The sequence below is a fragment of the Triturus cristatus genome, chromosome 9 (genome assembly GCF_964204655.1).
Source record: "Triturus cristatus chromosome 9, aTriCri1.1, whole genome shotgun sequence".
Classification (NCBI taxonomy): domain Eukaryota; kingdom Metazoa; phylum Chordata; class Amphibia; order Caudata; family Salamandridae; genus Triturus; species Triturus cristatus.
The window spans coordinates 901,927,899-901,952,558 of record NC_140592.1 but is presented as its reverse complement, the minus strand read 5'-3'; the positions used below and the strand labels follow the sequence as shown (position 1 = coordinate 901,952,558).

At 47.3% G+C, this 24,660-nt stretch overlaps 1 protein-coding gene across 1 annotated transcript in view; it reads left to right on the top strand.

Moving 5' to 3' along the window:
• Positions 1-24,660, top strand: part of PAPOLA (poly(A) polymerase alpha) — an 868,351-nt gene that overhangs the window by 82,448 nt on the left and 761,243 nt on the right. Inside the window, exons 5-6 of the mRNA XM_085626434.1 lie at positions 4,472-4,581; positions 19,413-19,466. Of these exons, the coding sequence (XP_085482560.1) occupies positions 4,472-4,581; positions 19,413-19,466 (164 nt within the window). The remainder of the gene's footprint in view (positions 1-4,471; positions 4,582-19,412; positions 19,467-24,660) is intronic.

Here is a 24,660-nt window from a genome sequence, read left to right as displayed (position 1 = left end):
AGTGCCACCAATGTAACCATTGTGGCTTTCAGACCATAACCCTGTCCCTCTTCTGCTGTTTGTGAACCCAATCATTTTTCTTCCTGATAGTAAACCTGCTAGAAATGGTGACATAACAGCTTAAGAAGTCCATAGCATGCAGACACCAGGAGTATGAAAACCCAACTCTGCCCAGAAATCACTAATCATACCTGACCTCTAACTGTTTTAATCATATGCAGTACCCCTGTGTCGAACCAAACAAGACCATCTCGAGTTGTCCTGGTCTGAATGTAGGAGCATGGACCTCATGAAGCATCCATATTGACAACGCTGCAAAAAGTATAGGTGTTCGAGGAGGGTATTTTGCATGTTTTCTGCACCCTTCTGGCTGCCTGTGGCACCCTTTTGGGCCTGAAGGGGGCCACAAGTTGCTTACCGTCTGCAGATTCGGCCCCTCTACCCAGTCTGTGCCTCCTGACTCCACAGTGGAATTTGTCCCAACTCTCTGGCTGAACGCCCATACTGTCTTGGAACTCGGCGCCTCAATCCATGCTGGCTCCTGCCATGTTAATGCTGGCTCTGACACGGCAAACACAGGAGGAGAACCCAGTTTTCTTATCAGATTCATAGAGTAATCGACCACGACCTTGACTGCAGTCATGCCCACAGCATGTTACAATGCAGCTGGTCACATCTCATTCAGATTCTGACAAAATGCTTCCACTTCGCAGGAGTCACTCAAGCACTCTATTTTTGGCTGGGATTCAGAGCATAGCTAGCTTGGTATAGGTGACAGCAGTGGGGATGACAGGAATGATGCAACAACATGACAATAAGACATTCAAGAGGCCATTATGCTGGATACTTCCTCTGACATTGGGTTGAGTACACTAACCCCAAGTTAGTTCCCTATAACTCCTCCTGACAGAGAATCTGAGCTGATGGATGCTTCTGGAGAAATCATGTTTTCTTTTGCTAGTCTTGACCTTCGATCAGGTAATGCCAGCTGCCTATGGGGTGGCCATTCGTATGCCATGTGGGATATGATTAGCTAAACTGTGCTCATGAGTACCTCGATAATTTGGCTCAAATCATTCAGTAAGCCCAAGACGCAGCAAAATGTCTTCCGCTCCAGGCTGGACACTGCTGACTGCTTAGGCAGGACAGTTTGCCCCCAGAGTGGTGCTTAGGCGGTACTCAGTGAGTCAGCAGGATTTCGGTTGCTGTCCAAGTGTCATTAATGGATGTTCTTTTTGATGGCATTTCTTCAGAGATAAAGCAGACTCTGCACTGAAGCCTTCCTTGTCCTAACTGTGCTCATGCAGCATTATCCCATATCTTTTGAGGCTTGGGAAGGGATTTTGCCAAAGATCACGCCAAGGCCCACCACCAGAGCAACATATCCCCCACCCAATTCCTTTCGAGGCCTGGTATTTATCAGTCACCATCCAGGCTCTCAAGAGCAATGTACTTCCCAGTCACCCTCTTCTCCTGCTGCAGCTTCAAAGCCACTCTAGTTTGCCCTCCGCAGCAAATGGCCACCCTTTTGCAGACTGCGTAAGTTATGACCTCCATCTCTATGGGTGGCAGAATATATGTAAGAAACTGGCTCTATATATACTGCACCAAAGTGAGGTACAGTGTATATAGAGTCCAAGAGTCTCCAGAGATAGGCAGAGGTTACAGTTGGATAGAACCTTACTCTCTAAAGTGGTAGCTCGGTCGAGCAGTAAGGCAGTATCAGAGGACAGTGTTAAGCATTTGATGTACACAGTCAGCAAATGTATTCACACACTCAAGAACAGAACTCTAGGCCAGTTGTTTTGTATAAAAAATATACTGTTTTATTTCTGGAACCAAGCAAGCCTGGACCAGGTAAGCATAAAAATACTTTGCAGTAATAAATTACTTGTGTGAACACAGTTCAAAATTGCTGTAAAAATTATACTGGTTTTGGTTCACAGTTAAGGAAGCAGTTTGCAACACTTAACGGGTATATTACATTCAAATGAATGGGCTTTTTCAATAATTGCAAGTAACTTTTACGATACCTTTTCTAACTGTGCTGGATGCCTAGATTCAGCACTTGGACATTTCCTGAAAACAGTTGAGAAAATGCGTTTAAGTTATTGTTACGATTTTTAAAGAATATTGCAAGTTTTCAAAACTCCACACTTAGTCGTTTTTTCGAAAGAAAATTGTCAATGTTATTCTGTGGAAGAAAAACAGGTTATCGGTTTGCAGGTAAGTAAACCACTGTGGAAGTTAAGGTTCTGGGGTTAAACTCGGGGGATAGGGGGTCTCTGGTTGGTGGCTGCTGGCTAGCAGGCCACACTGCTGTGGGAGCAAAGCTCCTAGGGTTTAGGTCAGGGCAAAGGGGGAAACAAGTAGGCACCAAAAGTGCACCCTCAGCGGCACTGGGGCGGCCGGGTGCAGAGTTCTGTTTCGGTATCGGGTACCCTGTGGTTTTCTATGGAGATCCTCCGGTTTGAAGAAAGGCTGCAGGCTCGGGGATGAAGACCTTTTTGGGTGCGACCACCACTTCGAGGGGTAAGTTGGGATGTCGTGGGTTGGCTAGGCACCGCTGTTTTGGGCACACAAAGCCGTGGAGCGTCGGGTGCAGGGGTGCCTTTTCGCGTCGGATTTTCTTACCAGCTCTGGTCGTGGTAGGGTGTCTTCTGGTTTGAGGCTGCAGGTGTCGTCGGGAGGCTTGAGGCGGATCAGGGGTCGCCGGATCTCGGATCAGGCTTGCAGGGGACCTCCTTGTGGAGTTGGTTCACTCTAGCCTGGGCCGAGGTCGGCGGGTGCAGAGTGTGCTGGATTCGCGGTTCCTGGCTGGCACCAGAAGCTGAAATTTAAACACGTCTGGTGTTCTCGGGAGATAGAGTCCTTGAAGTGAAGGCAGGTAGGTCCTCCGGGGTTTGTGAGGTTGCTGGCTGCAGGACACGCTGGGATTTCACATGAGCAGGTTCGAGGCGAGACAGGGCTGGGGCCAAGTCAGTGGGTGTCGTCCTCTTGTTAGCTCTGCACGGCTCTTCGGTCCTTCTTCTTATCTTCTTTTCTTGTGCTTTCTAATCTGAGGAAGGAAGGTTCAGGGTTCCCCCTAAATACGGAGGGGCGATATAGGTAAGTAAAGGGCAGGGACCAATGTGTTCCTTCCTTGGGGTGGGTACACCCCCTATTCTGCCACTCTCCAGTGAGAGGGGGGCAGGAGCCTGTCCCTGGTTGGCTGAGTCACCCATCCTCAAGATGGCTGTGACTCGAGGTTGCGCTTCACCTCGCCTCCCCCACCTGAGGGGTGGGGTTGGCAGAGGTGGGCACACCTCTTTTCTTCACTTGTTTTTTCTGCTGGTTGTCCTGCCCAAAGTGGGGGATAGAACCAGTGGGGACCAGTTGCTGAAAGCAGCAAATTGCCTGGAGAGGCTCACAAAGGCGGCATGCTTTTGAAGCTTCTCCTTTGTGAACCTTGCCCATCCTGGGGGAGGAGGCTTGGCACCTCATCCCAGGATGTGCATTGTTTCAGGCCCCTGAGAGCAGCAAGCTCTCGACCCAGTGGTCCAGAAACATGTCTGATGGTGGCAGCCTAAGCATCCACTCGGGTCACTAGGAGTTGGTCGAGGTTCAGGGAGCATCTCTAAGATGCCCTCTGTTGGGCATTTTGCATTAAATCCCACACTGGCATTAGTGTGGGTTTAATGTTCTGAGAGGTTTGATACCAAACTTCCCAGTCTTCAGTGTAGCCATTATGGTGCTGCGTAGTTTGTAATGACAAACTCCCAGCACCATATTCTCTTCATGGCAGCACTGCACTTAGTGCCCAGGAATGGACTTGGGCACTGTAGGGGTACAGGGCTCATGTGCCTGTACCCTCACCACTGGAATAGGGCACCCAGCAAGAGGGGTGACTGATGTATGCCAGGGTAGTGGTTTGTGGGCATGGCACACAGGGATGTATGCCATGTCGACTCTTCACTTTGTTCTGCACCAAGACACGCAGCCTGCAAAGGCTGTGTGTGTGTGTGTGTGTGTGTGTGTGTGTGTGTGTGTGTGTGTGTGTGTGTGTGTGTGTGTGTCCTCTAAGGGTGGCATAATAAGTGCTGCAGCCCTTAAAGGTATTCCCGGGTACCTGTGGTACCATTTATCAGGGGCTGACCTGTAGTCAGAGATGCCAGTTGGGTTAGGTTCCCAGGGGCTGACCTGTGAGAGTAGACCATTAGTAACCATTTGCGGAAGGGAATAGCAAGGGCTATCATTGCTGAAATCCCTATTTATGTGGTTCCTTCAAATCCTACTGCCACCCTTATTAATTCTTTGACACTGTGCTATTCATTATTTTCGTGATGAGTTTTTTTGTTTTCATGAAGGTTCCCCTCTTCATTATCATTCTGAGAGAATGTAGTTTGGCTGCATACCACAGCCTTTTGGTTATTACATATTTCTAAGTATTTTGTTACTTTATTAAGAAAAACCAATGCTTTTGTTTTATTAGGTGCAGATATTGATGCCCTCTGCGTCGCACCGAGACATGTTGACAGAAGTGACTTTTTTGCTTCATTTTATGAAAAATTGAAACTACAGGAGGAAGTGAAAGATTTGCGGGTAAGTCACTTATGTTCCAGGCCGAATTTTTTTTTCTTTTTTTATAGTGGAATTGGAATAGTGGATATTCAGTTCTAGTAAACTAGGCAAGTTCATCGCCTTCTACATATTAGCATACTTGGATGATTTTCTTTCATGAGGATGCACTACAGTGAAACAGTGCAGTTTGGAATCTGTTAACTTAAGAACAGAAGCATGCAGGAATCTATTATCAGCTTTCATGTTTTAAATGGCAGTACAGTTTTGCAGCATAAATCCCTTCTAGAATTTAGTACTCTCCTTTCCCAGCCAATTAGTGGTAGCTGAAGCATTTGATACTCCCGGATTGCTCCCTGATTATATGCAAATACATGCAGAACATGAAACCAAAATTGGTGATTGCTTCCAAAACAAAATGTACACACAAAATTCTAACTTGAAAAGCATGTGTGCTTATGTATTGTTCAACTTTAAATTTCATTTCTCTCTGGCATCATTTAGTAAAATGTTTGCATGTTGTGTTTTAAAAGAAAAAATGTAATTACACCCAGGGTTCTATATATCTATACATTAGTGCAGGTTTAGGAATTGCAGGAATTCACAAACGTTCATAGATGTAGGCATGGAAACTGTATTCCTGGCAAACGTTTGTCATTTCCAAATTTCACACAAACAAATAGGCACAACTTTGCTCATGTGAAAGTCTGCCGGGTGATTGCATATTCACCTTCACTACCCCCCCCCCCCTTTTTTCTTCCCTTTTTCCCTTTTGTCAGTAGTACATTTCCATCCTTCTCCAGGGTGGAAAGAGATTGGAGAGGAGTTGGTGAATACCCTTAAACACATTTTGATTATAGACAGACTGACAGAGCATTCCACTCCCTGCAATTCCACACCCCTAAAGCCCCCTTTGTGTGGGCAGGCCTACAGATAATTGTTTTGCTCCATGGAGCTCAGAGGTACCTGTTGTGCTGTTGAAAGACACAGAGGGAAGAACACCACTAAGGACAAACCACAGTAAGATTAGTGGGTGGAATAAATGTTGCATGAGGGAAACCTTGAGATGGTCTTTTTTAATTCCCTGTTTATTGATTTTAAAGAACAAAGAGTTCACAAAACTGCCACGCAGGGCAGTATACTGCCAGTGATAACAAAAACACAACAAAACAAATTGTGATTGAGTGTTTCGTAAAGTTACATACTGCATGTGAAATACCACGTGACAATTACGCCATTACACAGAACATACACGTTACAGAGGTTCACCAGTTAGTTATCAGGAGTTAGGTCACTTTGACTCCTCGCCAGCAAATGCTGTTGTAAAGGCTCACAGATGTCTTTGGGTTTAGAGGAGGACGGAAGTTCTTCAGCATACAGCTCCAGAGTGTGTCTACAATAAACCATGTCTTTTTTAATCCAGTGGTCTACTTTAGGGCCTGACCAGACCTGTTCTTCAAACAATCAATGACTTTTGTCCAGTTTTGTGTGACTGGAGTAAAATCCCATGCTTGGTGCCAGAAATCCGCACTGTGTTTACCACATCTTCTGCAATTGCATGTGTCGCGGAGGCCTAGTTTGTGCATTCTAGCCGGAATGTGATATATTTGGTGAATATATTTAAAATGAATTATCCGAAGATTACCATTGGGGGTCAACCTGCCAGTTATCGTGCATATGTGTTGCCAGTCTAGGGGGGGGTTAGTGGAGGATCTAATATGCCATTCCACCACGCCAGACTACGGTCCTCCACTTGCACCCGTGCAGCCTGCACCGCCCGGTAGAGCTTTGTTTTTTTTTTTTTTTTATTATTGCAAGAGATGCCACTGACAAAACAGAGCCTTGCGCCTAAAACCCAGGGGCCGACGGCAGTCATATTTAAGGCGCATTAGACCGCTCTTTTGCCCACATCCCGGAGGCCGGGCAGCGTAATTCTTGTAAGTTGCGTAATTGAGCACGATACTAGGCGAGATTGCTATGTGTCAGCGTCTGTGCTATATATTAAAATACCATTTTTTCTTTAAATTAACAACCAAACAGAGCTATTAAGCCAGCCAACCATCTCCCGAGGTCTCATTAGTAGTTTCTCTGCTCTGTGGTAACATTCTATGCCTGTCGCTCCTCTATTCTAACATCCACTCCCCGCTTCCAGGACTGCCCTCTAGTGCCCACCTATTGATCTGACCTAGTCACTCTCTCAGCGCTTGACGTTTTCACTTACGGGTGCAGATTACTGAGACCGAGAGTCAGTCCTATCCTCTAAGGAGCTATAGGGCCGTGTCCCACTTCCTGTACCGCTGCCCTCTCTCCCTTATCTTTCAAATATGTGGTGTATAGCCCCCAGAAGTTCTTTGGTCTGCTCCTTTTGGGATCAATTCGCTAAAGCTCAGATTGTGTACAGCAATAAAGTACATCGTGCAACCATTGTGTTACTTTGGGTAAGGTGCCCCTCAACCAGCACATTGCTACTCTACGCTTAGCCATCAGCAGGCCCAAGTCCACCAGTCGATGAGTCTTCCTCGGTCGCTTTTTAGAGTAGCCTAGCAACGCCAATGCTGGGTCTGGGGACATCTCCAACTCTGCTATTGCACTAATCTCACGGAATATATTTTCCCAGTGTCCGTATACACCTGGGCATCTCCACACTACATGTATGAAATCCGCTGAAGTGGCCCGGCATCTATTGCATGTTGCGTCCTCCCTCAACCCGTACCTGTTTAATCTTTCAGGTGTATAATACTCTGTTAAGATATTTAAAATGTATCAATCTATGTTTCCCATGTAGAGATGCGCTTTGTGTTTGTGCAGCAGTAGGTCCACATGGCGTCATCAATAGTTATTTCTAGGTCGCGCTGCCAGGCCAATCTAGCCTTGGTATACTGGTTAGCTCTCTGCGACATTGCTAGTCTATAGATATTGGAGACAAGCTTGCGGGGGGGGGGGGGGGGGGGATTTAGTTTTGATCCGGTATGTTAGTTCTTGCACTTCCAGAGGTTCGTTCAAGTCGTCCCCCAGTTTTTGTCCAAGCGCACTGTGCACTCTGTGAAACTGGAAGTGTTGAAGCAAAGTGGGTGCCTCTACGAAATTCATGACTTCATCACTAGTCTTGACGACCCCTTCTGTAAACATATCTTCCATCTTGCGAATACCCAGCTCTTGCAGCGCTCGAATGACCCCTCCGTCCCTGCTGGGGGGGGCAGCCAGACCGCCCAGTCCACTGACATCTCTGGAGAATATAGCAACGCTCTCGCTCTTAGTTGTAGCAAGCTGTGCCAGGCGTGCCGGGTCGAGTTTAATGAATCCAGAAAGCATGTTCTGAGGTCCACCGGTTCAAATATGACAGCAGGGAGTGGGTCGGCGAACAACCTCTCAAACCGGAGGTACGGGATGTCATCCGTGCCGTGGATCCAGCTATGAGCTTGCGCGCCCTGTGCTGCTCTGTAGTACAGCTCCAGGTCGGGCGCACCCAGTCCCCCCCATGTGATATGCTAATGTGAGAACTCACCATTGTACACGCGCTTGTTTGCCCGCCCAAGCCAACCGCACTAATGATTTATTTACCCGGGCAAAAAAGGAACACGGCAGCACTACAGGTATGTTTGTGAAGAGGAAGAGGAATCTAGGCAGCACTATCATCTTCATTATAGAGACCCTGCCGAGCAGCGATAGCGGTAGTCCGATCCATGTTTCTACATCATCTAATAACTTGGCCACTGCTGTTCCATAATTCTCGTGAAAGACTATGTCCGAATCAGTGTGTAGTCTAATGCCAAGGTACCTAACCGAGTCGTCCGACCATCGTAACGGATATTCCATCTCGAACCGTACTGTCGACGGAGTGAGCGGAAAGGCAATGGATTTGTCCCAGTTGACCTTCAATCCAGACAGTGCACCATAGTGCACCACCTCGCGCAAGACCGAGGCTAGATTGTTTTCGGGATCCCTCACATAGAGTAGTGTATCATCCGCATAAGTTGGCAGCACTATTTTATAGTTAGGGAAACTAACCCCGCTGTGGCCGTGGTATTCCCTAAGTGCACATGCCAAGGGCTCTGCCACTAGTGCATATGCAATGGTGACAGAGGACAGCCCTGCCTAGTACCTCTAGTAATGCAAATAGGGTCAGTGACCAAGGATCCCAGCCTGATGCGTGCCGTGGGTGAATTATATAACACCCCTATCAATTGTAGAAATACTGGGCCGAGTCCCATTCTGGTCAAGACCTGCCTCATGAAGGGCCACTCCACCGAATCGAAAGCTTTCTCCATATCCAGAAGACCGCAATTGCCTTTGTATCGTGTCGGACATGTTGTATTGTCCCAAAGACAGTACGCAGATTGTGGGTGAGGTTTCTTTCAGGCACAAACCCTGCCTTTTCCGGGGCTACCAGATCCGGAGTCAGCAGTGCCAGTCGAGTCGCCAAAACTTTGGCGAACAGTTTGGCGTCAACCTTCAGCAAGGAAAGCGGCCTATACGACTCACATTCCTCCCGTGGTTTACCTGGTTTGGGAATTGCATCTATCATAGCTTCCCTCATCGTTTGCGGCATCTGCCCTGTAACACACATGTCGTCTAATAATTCCGAGAGGTGGGGGAGCAGTAAATCTATGAAGGTCTTATAAAAGTTCACTGTGAGGCCATCTGACCCTGGGGCACTGTTCACCCTCATTCCCGACAGCGCCTTCAAAATCTCATCTTTTTCGATGGGGAGGGCAGGTCCCCTTCCAGCACGAACATTAGTACTTCCATATCTTTACCTCTGCCTTCCTCCACCCCCCCTTCCCCAAAATACTTATCAGCAGCACGTTATCAGCCAGGACTCAGTCTTGCTCCTCCATCGAACTCCCTTCAGCTTCATTCAGAGGTGGGTTCTCTGGACTCCATCGTTGTTCCTTGGTCCAGCCCTTGATCGCCTTTTGCAGCACCTTCGGGTCTACAAAAATGTGAGAGCGCCCCTGTCTGTTAACCCGTAGCTTAGCTGGGTACAGCATTGCATAGTCTACTCCCAATTCCCGTAGCTGTTTCTTCATGGGGATAAATTGTCGGCGAGCCTCTTGCACTTGGGCAGTGAAGTCCGGGAACAGCGAGATGTTTGATCCTTCGTAAGCCAGTGTCTGTTTGTCCCTCGCAGTGCGAAGGGCCACGTCCCTATCCCGATAGTTTAACAACTTGGCTATGATTGGGGGTGGCGGTGCTCCCGGCGGCGGTCGGGGCCCCAAGAAGCGGGGAGCACGCTCCGCCACAAACATATTCGAGAACACTTCTGCGCCCAGAAGATCTACCAGCAGTTTCTCCACTAAAGGCTCCATGTTGCCCGTTTGGGTCGTCTCCGGCAGACCAGTTATGCGTAGATTACAGCGTCTCGATCGTGCCTCTAAATCCTCCGTCTTGTCATGTAATACCCGTGTAATCTCTCCAGTTGTTTTTGGTCCGCGCCCAAGGTTGTCTGCGCCTCCTCCACCTCCGTCACCTGTATTTCGGACATTACTAGTCTTTCTACATGTTCGTCCAACCTCTCCCCCATCCTGTCCATCCAGTAGGAGAGGGCGTCTATCTTCGCGCCCAGCGATGTGATACCGGTCTGCAGACCCTTTTCCATTGTAAACAGCAGGCTGCGAAGATCCGGTTCTTCCTCCGCGGGTGGTGGGGATCGAGCCGGCACGCGTGAAGTCGAATTCTGCGACTGAGAGCACTTTTGTTCGAAAGTAAGTTTGGGTTGGGTCTTGTCTGTTCTCCCCATTGTCTTCCTCGGTTTAAAGGGCCAGCACTAAACCGCCAAGTTTCCACCACGGGGCCAGTGAAGTCCGAACGCAGTCTCCGTCCCCTCTCGCAGAGTTATGGCAATGCCCCAGACCAGTATTCCACACTTGCTGGCTCTCTGCCGTTTGCGGCAGTACACCAGTCACCAGGGGGATGGTACCTGTTACTTCCTGTGCGCAGTCGCCCACTGTCCCGCTTTTCCTCTTCAGTGGCCGGGCAGTTACTCAACATCAGGCTTGAGCGTCTTCTCGCTCCGCAAAATCTGCGATACCCTGTGTTCCTGCTTAGATAGCCCCATGCGTTGCCCCCTCCAATCTGCCCAGACTTCGTAATGCACACAATTTCTGATGGATACATCTGCCAGTGGATTCTTCACCTTGTGAATATCTCCTGCGCCAGCATTCCACTGAACTTTTTTCCCCAGCTCTCTACGCCGACGTGGACGACGTCATAATGCATCGGCTCCGCTCGCGACTCCGTATGACGTCACCGGAGCCATAAGAGAGCCACGTCTGCGTGATGACGTCGGTTCCCTTTTTGTTCCGCGCCGTCGACGCGCAACGGTTTTCCAGCACTCTCCTGCTACTTTGTAGTCATGTAGTGAGTAACTGTTGAAAAATTTGCCATGTCTTCGACTAGGAAGTCTGGTTTCAAACCTTGTAGGGAATGTGGGGGCCACATGTCGATGACAGAGCCCCATGAAGATTGTTTGTGGTGCCTTTCTTCTGACCACGACGTGGAGGATTGTTCGAGCTGCAGAAGGATGAATCCCAAGGCCTTGAAGGAGAGAGAGACCAAGCTCTTCATGGCCAAGGCTAAGAAGGAGCAGAGAGGTTGGAAGAAGGAGAGATCGAGACCGGAGTAGTCGACTTCGCATTCTTTGAAGTCGAAGAAACACCATAAGAAAAGGAAGCATTTCTCTCGGCGCCGGCCTTTGAAGAGCAAGGCGTCGAGATCGACTTCGCCTCGACGTCGAAGTAAGGATTTGTCTCCTTCTCCATCTAAGTCTCCAGAGAGATCTCCTTCGCCGAAGCGGTCCCTGGCGCAGTCCCCGGCGCAGTCCCTGATTCCAGTGGAGTCTTCTGCTTCTGAGGCCGAGCAAGAACAGGAAAAAGAGCCTTCTCCAGAGCCGGATGATCCTGCGGCACCTGTTGAGGACACTACGGCTCTGGTTCCAGGTACTCCTCAGCCGGATCCGGGATCAATCCCTTATCCACAGTTCCCGACTCCGGGTGCGGATTCGACGCATTTTCTAAATGCTATGTATGGGATTTTCTAACGGGCTGCCTTCCCATCCGACGCACCTACTGGTCCCGTGGGTCCTATGGCATACACCCTGGGAGTGCCGCAGCATTATGCTCAGGCCCAGTTTATGCCCTTTCTGCCGATAGCGCCTTCGTGACAGTTTCCGGCGCCGTCTGGGGATCCATCTCGACTTCGATTGGATCGACCTTCTTCAGAGCCTTTCTTGACGCCGTTGCCGACTCCCTCGGCTCCGCGTCCGCCGCTGCCGACTCCGACACCTCCGGCTCCACGTTCGGTTCCACCGACTCCGTGTACGCTGGCGCCGGTTCCTCGGATCCGCTCACGGATAGAGGCCCTGAGAGTCTTGGAAGAGGAGCGTTATAGGGAGGAGGTGGAAGAAGGTGAGGTGGATACTTCTGACGACTTTGAGGGGATTCAAGTGGCTAGCGGTCTTGATACAACTCCTGAGTGGGAGCATTCTTCCACTAGATCCTCTCCACCGCAGGAACTGGCTCCTTATCATCTTGTAATAAAGAAGGCCGCAGAGTTGCTGGACTTGCAGTTGCCCTCTGCTGAGTATAAACCTTGCATTCTGACGGATGTGCTACTTTCGCCTACCTCGACCAGTGAGCCTTTGTTGCCTTTTAATGAGGCTATTTTGGAGCCAGTTATGGACGTCTGGCGTAAGCCACTCTCTTCGCCGACATTCTCCAGACAGGTGGCAAGAAGATATAGGGTGGCTCCTGGGGATCCAGGTTTTCTTTCTTCCCACCCTTCTCCAGAAAGTCTGGTGGTACAGGCGTCATGCTCGAAGCATGCTTCAGGAGCTTTTCCTCAGACTCCTGCGGATAGGGAGTCTAAGAAAGCGGATCAGGCGGCTAAAAAGACCAGCATGGCGCTTACATCCACTAATGCCACCTGCTTACTAGGGTGCTACGTTCATGCTCTTATGGACTCAATGAAATCTTTAGCCCCCAAGTTGCCAGAATGTGATAAGGTGTCTTTTATGGAAGTGGTTACTGACACTCAGGCTGCTGCAAGGCAGGTAATTCAGTCGGGGCTTGATACGGCTGATTCTGTGGCAAGGATAATGGGGTCATCTATAGCCACTAGGAGGCAAGCGTGGCTTCGTTCATCTGGCTTCTCTACGGATGTTCAGGTCACCTTGGTGGATTTGCCCTTTCACGGACAAACATTTTGGTGAAAAGGCTGATTCCGCCTTGCAGAGATTTAAAGAGAGCAGGGTGACGGCGAAATCTTTAGGTTTGCATGCTCCTGCTAAAGGATTTGGTCTTAGGAAGTTCAGAGGCTTTGGGAGATCTACATTTCGCTCCTTCCAGCAGCCTCAGCAGCAGCAGCAGAATCCCCTCTATAGGTCCTATAGAGGAAGACCAAGAGGACGGAGAGGTTCTGGCAGCAACCCATCTTCATCTTCTGCCTCCTCTGCTCCCAATGAAGCTTCAGGGAAGCAGTCCTAGATCCCCCATCCTAGATCATGTAAGACCTGTGGGGGGGTCGGGTGTCCCACTTTCTGCGAGGTTGGAAATCTGTTACAACCGACCTTTGGGTTTTAAACCTCGTGGAGACTGGGTACGCCCTTCCCTTTCGGGAGTTTCCTCCCCATAACCCTCCTTGCCAGGGTTACTGCTCAGAAGACCATCTACTTCTTCTGCAGAAGGAGGTGCTAGCTTTGCTTCAAAAGGGTGCGATAGAGGTGGTTCCAGAGCAGGAAAGGGGTCAGGGATGCTACTCCCGGAATTTTCTGATTCCCAAGAATGACGGCAGATTGCGTCCGATACTGGACCTCAGAGTCTTGAACTTTTACCTGAAACAGGAGAAATTCAAGATGCTGACCCTTGTGCAGGTTCTTCAAGCGTTGCAGCAAGGAGACTGGATGTTGTCGATCGACTTGCAGGACGCGTACTTCCATGTCCCAATCCTGAAGTCGCACAGAAAGTATCTCCGTTTTATGGTTGGATCGCAACATTACCAGTTTGCGGTCCTCCCGTTTGGTCGTACTACCGCACCTCGAATCTTCACGAAGGTGATGGCGGTGGTGGCTGCTCATCTCAGGAGGTCGGGGATTCCGGTTTTCCCCTACTTGGACGACTGGCTTCTGAAGGCAGAGTCCCCAGAGATGGTGCAGCATCATCTGCAGGTAACATCTCAGCTGTTATTCGACTTGGGTTTTTCTATCAATGTGCCCAAATCTCACCTGGTGCCCTCTCAACGCAACCTGTTCATAGGGGCGGTACTGGACACTACTGTGTGTCGAGCAATTCCTCCATCTCAAAGTCCCTTTATTCCACAATGGAGCGGTTGTTCCAGTTCTGAAGGTCCTTTGTCTGCTCGGTCTGTTCGCTTCCTGCATTCTGTTGGTCAACCATGCACGCTGGCACATGAGGGCGCTCCAGTGGTGCCTCCGCAGGCAGTGTTATCAGCACAATGGAGATCTCAGGGAATCGATCAGGATCTCCAGAGAAGCTGCAGCGGATCTATCTTTGTGGAGCGTGGGGGGCAATCTGTCTCAAGGAAAGCCCTTCCATCTTCCTCCATCGGTGGCCACAGTGATAACGGATACCTCCACCTTAGGGTGGGGTGCTCATCTTGGGGATCTGGAGATCAAGGGTCTTTGGTCTCCAGAGGAAAGGTTGCTTCACATCAGCCTTCTGGAATTGCGGGCGATTCGTTTGGCACTCAAGGCCTTCCTCCCTTCCCTTCTCGGTCAGTCTGTTCAAGTCCTGACGGACCACACTACCGCGATGTGGTATGTCAACAAGCAGGGAGGAGTGGGGTCGCATTGTCTCCCAGAGAGGCCCTGCATCTATGGTCCTGGGCTCAGGACCATCAGATTTGTCTGATGGAAAATCATCTGGCCGGAGTTCTGAACGTGCGTGCAGACAGTCTCAGTCGGCAGTTCTGCGCCGACCACGAGTGGAGGCTCCATCCGGAGGTGGTTCGTCACGTCTTTCGGACGTGGGGGACACCTCGGGTGGACCTATTCGCCACCTGAGAGAAAGCGCACTGCCTGTCATTTTGCAGTCTCCAGTATCCGATGCAGGGACCGTTGGGGGACGCGTTTCAGTTGAGTTGGGGCTCGCAACTCCTTTATGCGTTTCCTCCCATACCCTTGATTCCTCGGGTTCTGAGGAAGATTCGCCAAGACCCGGCCCAAGTTATATTGGTCGCCCCGGATTGGCCAAGAAGGGTGTGGTATACAGACCTCTCCTCGTGCCCTCCGCTCCGTCTCCCTCTGAGGGCAGACCTCCTCTCGCAGTCTGAGGGGCAGGTTCTACAACCCCCACCTCCAGAGCTTACACCTTCATGCCTGGAGATTGAACGGGGCAACCGGAGTTCTTTCTCTCTCCCGCCTGATGTGGTGGGCGTTATTTTATCGGCCAGGCGACACTCCACCAAGTCCATTTACTCATCTAGATGTTCTAAGTTTGTTAAATGGTGTGGAGAGAGATCCATTGACCCTTTAAAAGCCCACCTTTCTGACGTGCTTCAGTTTGCTCTTTCCTTGGCTCAGCAGGGCTGTGCTGTGGCCATGGTCAAGGGCTATCTATCGGCCTTATCGGCTTTTTTATGACTTCCTGATCAACCGTCCTTATTTATATCTCCTATTGTACTAAGGTTTATCAAAGGCCTTATAAAAAAGTTTTCTGATGGGGTCCCCGTTTGAGCCTCTTCACAGTTGTCCTCTGAGGCTGTTGTCCTTTAAGACGGTCTTTCTTGTAGCCATAACCTCGGCAAGGAGGGTGAGTGAGCTTCAAGCTCTTAGTTCTAAACCCCCTTTTTTAACATTACATGCTGAAAGGATGGTTCTTAGGACCAGGGCTGCTTTCTTGCCTAAAGTAGTTACTCAGTTTCATTTGAGGCAGTCTATTACTCTCCCTGTTTTTTATCCTTCCCCTCATCCTTCCAAAGAGGAGGAAAGGCTTCATCGTCTGGACCCAAAAAGAGCTGTCAGCTTTTACTTGGATAGAACGAAAGACTTTCGTCTGGACGATCAGCTCTTTGTGGGTTATGTTGGACATTCTAAAGGAAGAGCGGTGCACAAGCGCACTTTATCGAGATGGATCATCCTTGCCATCAAGATCTGCTATGCCCTGGCTGGTAAGGTTCCTCCTGAGGCTATTAGGGCTCATTCAACTAGAGCTAAATCATCTACATCTGCTTTGGCCAGGGGTGTTCCTGTGGCTGATATTTGTAAAGCCGTGACTTGGGCCTCCCTCCATACTTTCGCAAAGCATTATTGCTTGGACTCTGAGATGAGGAGGGAGGGCCACTTCGCGTGCTCTGTCTTGCAAGACTTTCTGGTATAGGAAGGTGGTTGCCCTCCTCCGGGTGTGGGGACTGCTGTGGGAATCTATTCACAAGGTGAGGAATCCACTGGCAGATGTATCCATCAGAAGAACAAGTTACTTACCTTCGGTAACGCTTTTTCTGATGGATACAGTATCTGCCTGTGGATTCCTCACTGGCCCACCCGCCTCCCCGTTGTCCACCTTTGTATACCTTAAAAGTTGTCTTGTTTGAGATGTTGGTATGCTTTCTGGTACATTGGTAGAAAATGCTTGTTTTATTTAGCTTTCCTTTTGTATATGTTCTATGTATATTTGATGGTATATTGTGTACTGTGTATACTTTGAATCTGTCGTTGGTCCACCTGTGCGCCTCGGGGGCACGGAAAAAACGGGTGGAACTGACGTCATCCTGCCGACGTTGCTCTCTTATGGCTCCGGTGACGTTATCTCTGTGGCGTACCCCTGCGCGTATGTGTGATTCCGGTCAATGGAGTGGGATACGCTACCCCATCCTCCACGGTGTGCTGTGAAAGCGTGCGGTTTGAACCAATAATGGGCGTAAATTCCTGAACCAGCTAGCAAACTAAAAAGAGCCCAGGCCTAGGGATTATGTCACAGTCTCAGAACCAATACCGGTTATAAATGATGACTATCCTCAGTCCTCGTTATCTGACACATCAGTAGGTCCACGCTTCTTGCGACAGAGCGATTTGGCAAACTCCATGGCCTGCTTGGGATTGTTGAAGATCCGGACCTTATCGTCCACGCCTATACGCAGGCGAGCTGGATACAGCATAGCATACGGGATGTATTCATTGAGCAGTAATTTCTTCACCGTTTGATATTCTTTCTGCGTTGCCTGAAGAGTAGCCGTAAAGTCCGGCTAAAAGGACAGTGTGTTGCCCTGGTAGGAAATAGTTCCTTTTTGGCGTGATATGCGTAAAAGTGTCCCGGCCCATGTAATTCATCAAGCAGGCGATGATTGATCTGGGCTGAGCGCCTGGGTGTGAGAAAGTGCCATCTTTCTTGCATGGTATGCCCCCACTTTTTGCTGAATGTACTTTGTGTGTCCTGGACTCCTGCCAATCAGGTGCCCAGGGCCTATGTTCCTTCCCTAAAAACCTAAAACCCAAATTGGCAAACCCTGGCCACATGTCAGTCCCTGATAAATGGTACCCAGGGCCTTGTGACCAGGGAAGGCCTCTAAGGGCTGCAGTACTCATTGTGCCACCCTTAGAGGCCCTGTACCCTAACACACACACACTGCCCTTGTAGCCTGAGTGTCTGGGTACAAGACAAAACTGAGTTGACATGGCACACATCCCTGTGTGCCATGCCCACCACCTACACTGCCCTGGCATACATCAGCCACCCCTCTAGCTGGGTGCCCTATGCCAGTGGTTTGGGCACAGGGACATGAGCCCTGTGCCCCTACAGTACCCAGGTCCATTCCTGGGCACTGTAAGTGCAGTGCTGCCATTTAAGAGTACATGGTGCTGAGAGCTCGTCAAACACGAACTCCACAGCACCCTAATGGCAACACTGAAGACTGGGAATTTTGGTATCAAACTTCTCAGCACATTAAACCCACACTGATGCCAGTGTGGGATTTAATGTACCAAGCACCCCAGAGGGCATCTTAGAGATGCCCCCTGAAACCTAACCTACAATCCACGTCTGGTCTGAGAGGCTGCCTAGGCTGCCACACAGTAGACATGTTGCTGGACCCCTGGGTAGGAGGACTCCTGGGTAGGAGGGCCCCTGCTCTCCTGGGCCTGCAACAATGCACATCCTGGGCGAGGTGCTAGATCTCCCCCCCCCAGGATGGGCAGGGGGAAGCAGACAGTGGAAGTTCTTCTAGGGTGGAAATGGCCTGGGTACAGGGATCACAAAGTCATCTTGGGGAGTGGGGGTAGATTGTGTCTTGGAGGTGCAGTCTACTGTGCCCTGGGGGACAGTGCCCTGAAGACACCCTACACCAGCCGGGGTGTCAAGCCCCCAGAAGGTGCCCCAGGCATGCCCCCCTCCCGAAGAGGAACTTGATAGATGACCATGCGGTAGGCCCGCTGATTTGCGCTCGCCACCTGGAGTCAATGGTGATGTGGGGACAACAGCAAGGTGATGGGCCATGGAAAGGAGAGAGTGACGATGGACAGGTGCCAGGCCTGCTTTGAGCCCAGTCCCCTCTGCCGCCGGCACCCACCACCCATCTTGATTGAAGGCTCTGTCCCACTGCAGAACCGAAGTGCAAAGAAAACCAGGAGTATTTAAATTCATTACTGAATGCGCCATATATGGGTTTACAATTTGGAAAATATTTTTACATCATGTTGAAAATAATTGGTTTTATATTAATTGTTAGTGTGATCATTAGTATTCTTAATATCAGTGTTCTTTTTATACGTAGAGGTGACACGGAGCTGCGCCACGGAGTGCAAAGGTCTGAATAGAAAGAGAGCGAGTGGTTAACACAGAGTCTGGGGAGGAGGGGTTTAGTGTGGCAAGCAGCACTGGGCGGATTTGTTGGTGGGGGGGACAGCACAGGGAGACTAAGGAAGATTAAAAAAATTCAAGCAGCGACATGCGGGAGGTGGTAGTGGGGGGACGACACAGATACATGAAGTGATTTATTGAATGTAATGAACTCTGCAGACACACAGGGGAGGAGGGCAGCAACATATTTGGAGGAGACAACATAGCCTCAGGCTCAGAGTGCTTTGAGTGACAATGAAAAAGTAGTCCCTGAAACAGTTGCTAAAATGGGACAAGTGTAAGGGTACAAGTAATGGGGCACTGCTCCGTGGGAGTGAACAACCGTCAAAGGAGAGACAAATATGAATGATTAACCACTTGGAAACAAGGATTTTTAAAGGACACTGAAGTAAACAAATGAAAAGCAATGGGCGGGCCTTAAGCTCAAAAAGTATATTCAACATGTCTCAAAGGCTTGCCGTGACCTATAAAAGGGGGGTTGACTTTAACAAAAACAAGTGGAACTTTCCGATTCAACCACTAAATGTGGAAATATGCATAGCGTGTGAAAAGGGAGAGCTTCAGGCTGCAAAACTATTGTTAGAGGTAGGTAACTGGTTTCTTTCTGTAAAATTATTTTAAGCTTTGCTCGGTCTCTTAAAATGATGCTTTGCCTTGATACACTAATGCTTCCAAACCATCAAATGTTACTCTTTTTATGGTTCGCATCTGAAAAGCGGACCTTTTAAAAAACAGAATATAGGTTGCTTTTTCTGCTTCCAGTGCTACCATAATTTCTTCCCATGTTATGTGATGACCGATGATTGTCCTAGTCTAGACAGGGGCACAGGCTGTTTTACCCTTTTCCATACAGGAGGTAGGGGCATGGGTTCCTTGTATCACTATTATTGATCGAAGTGCTGACAATTTAATTGTAGCCCTTGTATAATTGTCTATTAACCCACACTGGTATAAAGCTTGTACATCCGCAATAGGGTTAACATTGTTAGGTTTATTAAACTATATAATTTTGATGTACTATTCATAATTCTCTCATTGTCATTTCAGTCTGTAGAAGAGGCATTTGTGCCAGTTATCAAATTATGCTTTGATGGAATAGAGGTAGGTAACATTTGGGCTGTAGCCATTCTATTCTAACCTTGTGGACAGTTGTGAAAAGTAAATACTCCCTGTTGTAAGAATGAACGTAGAACTACCTTTTCTGCCCCTTTCACATTACAACCCATTATCTTTAAATGCTGACATTATTGAAATGAAACTGGATTGTAAAACTTAAAATACTGTCACTAAAGCACATTTGTTCATACTGCAGATGGTTCTTTTAGTTAGGAAAATTATTTTACATTTTCTTGTTAATGATATGTACCGTCTTATAAAATTATGCAAAGTTGGCCACTAGGAAATGCCTCTTTTGCTCCTTCTGTTAGTTTCTGTCTGAGACACTGCTGGTGATGACTGCGATTGCTGTATACAACATGCTTCTGTCTGTATTTGAAGCACTTGAGACAATTTGTTAAATTAGTAAGTTAGAATCCTAAGATTAGTTTCTTAATTGTTAAATGTCACCCCGCCCTCTCCCTACTACTGTCGATACAACAAACACGGGACATTAGTGAGCACAGACCCAGCAACCAATAAGATTCGACTATCAGACGCTGTAGTAACACGCATCAGCGTCGATATTGGGCTCCTAGCGACCAATGGAGTCCTCACGCGACGTGAACCGTGATGACGTCAGGCTCACACCCACTTTTTGCCGGATATCTTTTTGATGGCGGCTTCAGTCCATTACCACCCCGGACTCTGGCGGCTTGGGTAGGTCTGTATGCGAAGCGCTCGTTAGCGCTGGTAAGTACAGCTCATGCCTTATTCATTTACTAAATGCTGGTTTCATGTGGTCGCGCTACTTTTGGTGTTCGAAATCAGTTGATTGGCTACGGACTTTTTCTGAATTGATCTGGCCAGCCATTAGACTAGACTACTCCGGTCAACTGACAACTGTGATATATTTTGACTCCCAGTTTTATCATTTTAACGGTACTATTATCATAATTGCCTAGAGGTAACGACTACGTTTTCCTTGCCTTTTATACCTTGATTGTTAGTAGTTGTCCTTTCTTTTTTCCCCCCTCCCCTGCTCCCTCTTTTTACCGTAGGACCCAATTGGTGTCCTTTAAAGCCGCCAGCTCCGTTGCGAGCGCATTTAGTTAATAAATTAGGTGAGTGGACCCCCTTTATTTCGTCACAGCTCTAGCGTGTTAATAAGTCTAGCACACCAAACACCCTTCTCACTCACAGTGCACTGTTCTTCCTTATAGTGCACCTTGAAGCAGATTGCTATCATCACGTTCTACACGGTGCGTTGTGCACACCATTGCTGACATTATGTGTTCAAGATAGAGATGCAATTGTTTGTACCATTGATGTTGTCACTTCATATTCACAGGTCGCAGCATCGGACGTGGTATGTAGAGTACACATCACCATTTTTAAATGAGGACAGCTATTGATCCTGAAGAATTGCCTTAGATCCTCCTGACTAACATGGCGAGAAACATGTCGATCAATTTAGAGTAGAGCTTCACGCCTAGACACCTTATTTCTAGCATTTAGCCTCTCTACACATTTTAATAGGGTGGTCTACCTTATGAATAAAGTACTATTAGGACTGACCAACCCTTTTTATTACACACTTCTGCTACATTTTCCTTATTAGGCCCCCCACACCCATGCAAATATCGGCAGGAACAAAAGATCCCCGGTTTCGGGTGCCTGTCAAGGATTGCAGCGCCGCCTTGACGAGGGGCAATGCTCATATGATGAAGCATGACACCTAGCTTGCTGGGTGTGTGAGAGCATTAGTTCCACCTCAAGGAATTGCCCTGGTTTCTTTACCTTCTATCAACTACTTTGGTAAATGAGCTTGCCATTTACTGATCGCATCTTTCTTCTAACAATTGAGGAACTCTGTACCCTTTTTGGATATAGTCTGTTTGGGCTCGTACATTGGACCTCCTTAAATATAGCCCCTCTGTCCCCCTCTTTTGAATTACTATTATTAATTGTTATTAGAGCATACTCCGTTTCGAAATCCATTCATCTTAGTAATACTCTAAAGAGAGTATTTTATTTTAACGAAGCTTCCATTTTAATATACCAAGATCGTGGTATGTCAAGCTTCCTAAAAATTCTTCTATATACTCCAAAGCTGTGGATGCATTAGCTGCATGCAGTGCTGAGTAGTGGCCTCTTGTCAGACCTGTATGAAATGCCCCGTCTAAGATTGAAGTAAGAAATGGTGCAATAGTAGATCCTTTGTAGAAGATGTTTTTGAAGGTGTAAATAAACTACCCAAATCGACCCTGAGTTTAACATAAATCTGAGTTATGGGTGAAATTACTGGGCCATGTGGCATTTTGAGCTATGCTTTGAACCGTCCCTGTGCCTCTGGTTTCCAGGTGAAACAACATTAATTGTTCATTTGTGATGTGGGGATTGAGTTTCTGTAGGAATAGATTAGCAAACTTTACTAAGATTAAGCCCAACTGTTCCTGGAACTACCACTCCAGTCACTATGGCCTTTATTAATGTTAGAATGTGAGAAAGTAAACCAAGTTTGATGAATGAAATGCCATCTAGCATTGTACTTTGTGCCCAGAGTCTTTGTTTGCAAGTAATAATTGTTACATGAGTTACCTGGATCAGATGTCTTTGGCATATATGATATCTTTATTTAAGGGGTCATTTGGGAATTCTTCCATCTGCTGCTTTACTATAATATTGTTTCTTGGCAACTCTAGTATATGCAATGCTGACATTGAGGATGAGATTTACTTTTTCCTTGATGTCCTGTTTCTGAAAACCTTAGAAGGGATGGGACACTCATTCTGTTTGGCTTTGGAATCAAAAATGGGAAGGTTGTCTTTCTTCTGTGTAAAATAACATATTTCTTAAAATAGTTAAGCACCTCACTATATTTGGTGCATTGAAGTCGATTGTCATGTCCTAATTTTAAATATTGGACACAACTGCAGCTCCTCGAGGTTACAGTATTTTACAGTGTGGCACTCTGCTGGTGTTTTGTTTGTCTATCAGCGACTTCCCTAATGACATTTTCTCCGCATGTGACCAATATCTTTCTATTTTTTAAACTCTTCTTGATCTTGCTTAATGGTGACCTGCAGATAATGTCTTGGTTAGCATAGGCACTTTATGGCTGCTTTGCTGTAATAAATTGTTTGGTGCCTTTTCTGTAGAAAATTAAATTTTCTAAATGCACATTTTGTATGATAAAAAGTAATGCTGGTGATTTGGTAGCCTTCTATATGGTCAGGAAGTCTCAAGTTTGGGAATGTGTGCTCTAGCAGAGCACTTGGAATAGGCAGAAAGGAGATCAAAGATGATAGTATCCAATAAGCACCAATGCTGATTTGGGGACAGTTCAGATTTTTGGAAAGAAACATATTTGACACAGATGGAAAATATATAAATATATATATATTATATATTTTGTAAAATCTGTCTCTGCGAGCTGCTGCAGATCTTACTGACCGGCGGTGTTCTTGCTGCAGTGCTCCGCCACGTGCTTCAAGGGTAATAATAAGAAGATACTGGTACCCACTCCGATTTAGAGAGAACCACAGCACTCTAAAAGCTGCTATTTCCAATTTGTGCTTTATTTAGGAGAAAACATCTACGCGTTTGGGTGCGATTGCACCTTGGTCTCGTGACCATTGTTCCCAGTAAGCTGCGCGCACAAGGTCTTTCCCAAGCGCGCAGATCGTCTTGAAGCGCGCACGCAAGAGATTTAGACCATTCACTAGCCACGGCATTTTAAATAGGAACGCCGTGAAAAGTACGGACTTCTAGCAATATGCAGAGTGGAGCTGCAGGGCTCTAAGAAGGGTAGAAAAATCAACAAAGCCTCGTTAATAAGTTCATGGTCTTTTAAAGACCTGTGAAGTACTTTGGTGCGTGTGTATGCCCGGGAAGCTGTCAGCCCGAGTCAAACTACAGCTGACAATTTATTATCTTAAAGAACATTTATTTGGTGTATTTAATGTGACTGTGTTAAAAATAATACATCCCCTATGTATTGTATTTTTAAGGATTACTGGAAAAGTTATTTTCATTCTCTGACATGCAGATAAGAATGGTCAATTTTACTTTTATTCTAGGAATAGAGCAACGCCAGCAGATTGATACAAGTTCAGAGAAGAAAACACACGCGTTCTGCTTTAACAGAAACTATGACAGTCACCTTTAAATGTAGCACCACTGGCAATTTTAACATGGTCATATCAAAGCAAACTACTATTAATACCAAGCTCAGCTTAACAAATTAGAAGCTGATTTAGAGCCAGACGTGACTTCACAGAGGTTCATCAACCACGATCTGGGTCGTGATATTTTTTTATTACAGAAAAAAAGTGCAATCTAATTAAGTGGTAGGGGGGCCCATTTACAAAAAGATGCGAGATAATTCACGTAAAACATCTTGCGTCGATCAGGGCCATAGTTTTAAACTGTCTCCAGTCCATCTTCTTCAGATGCAGCATGTGGTCTATTGGTCTGAGTTCTGTTGTGGTTGGTGGAAGTGGCGCAATTTTAGAGTGGTTCTGAAAACAGGAAACTTAGCCAAAGAATAACCTCATTCAGGTTTCGTATAGCTACTGTTTAATAGAAACAGCAAACATGAATAAGCTATTTTGCCTGGGTCAATGTAAGAGCTAATGGACTTTATTAATTAAATCTGCAAGAAGTCTCCAGGCATATACCGGACTACAGGTTTATTATGGGTTTTAAACATACACAACGGGATAAATGTGGAGGGGTTGTAAACGAAAATAGTGTTATATTTCAAACACATCAAATGAAGATTATTCCATTTAATATGTGACAGAATGAAAAAAATCTAAAGAGGACTAGTTAAGGAATGGGAATTCGAGGAACTGAAAAAGGGCATTACAAATATGTTTCATATGCAGAATGACTGTTAGACCATGAAAAGGAGCAAGAAGCTAGCATCCATAACTTTTAGAAACATATTGTTGAAAAATGTTTATTTTTTGGGTGTAATGGATAGAATGAATGGAAAAGGAACTTGTGTTGTGTGCAGGAGGGCTTGGAAACTAACAGACTGTTGACCTTACGATCAGCGAAAAGCTATACACAGTTAAAGACCATGCATGTGAGGGATTGGGCAGTTCGTGATGTGGGTGGAGGGCAGGTTGGGCAGTAGTTGGATTGAGCTCAGAGCTTGGCCAGAGGTCAGGTCCAGTGGCCAAATCCGCAG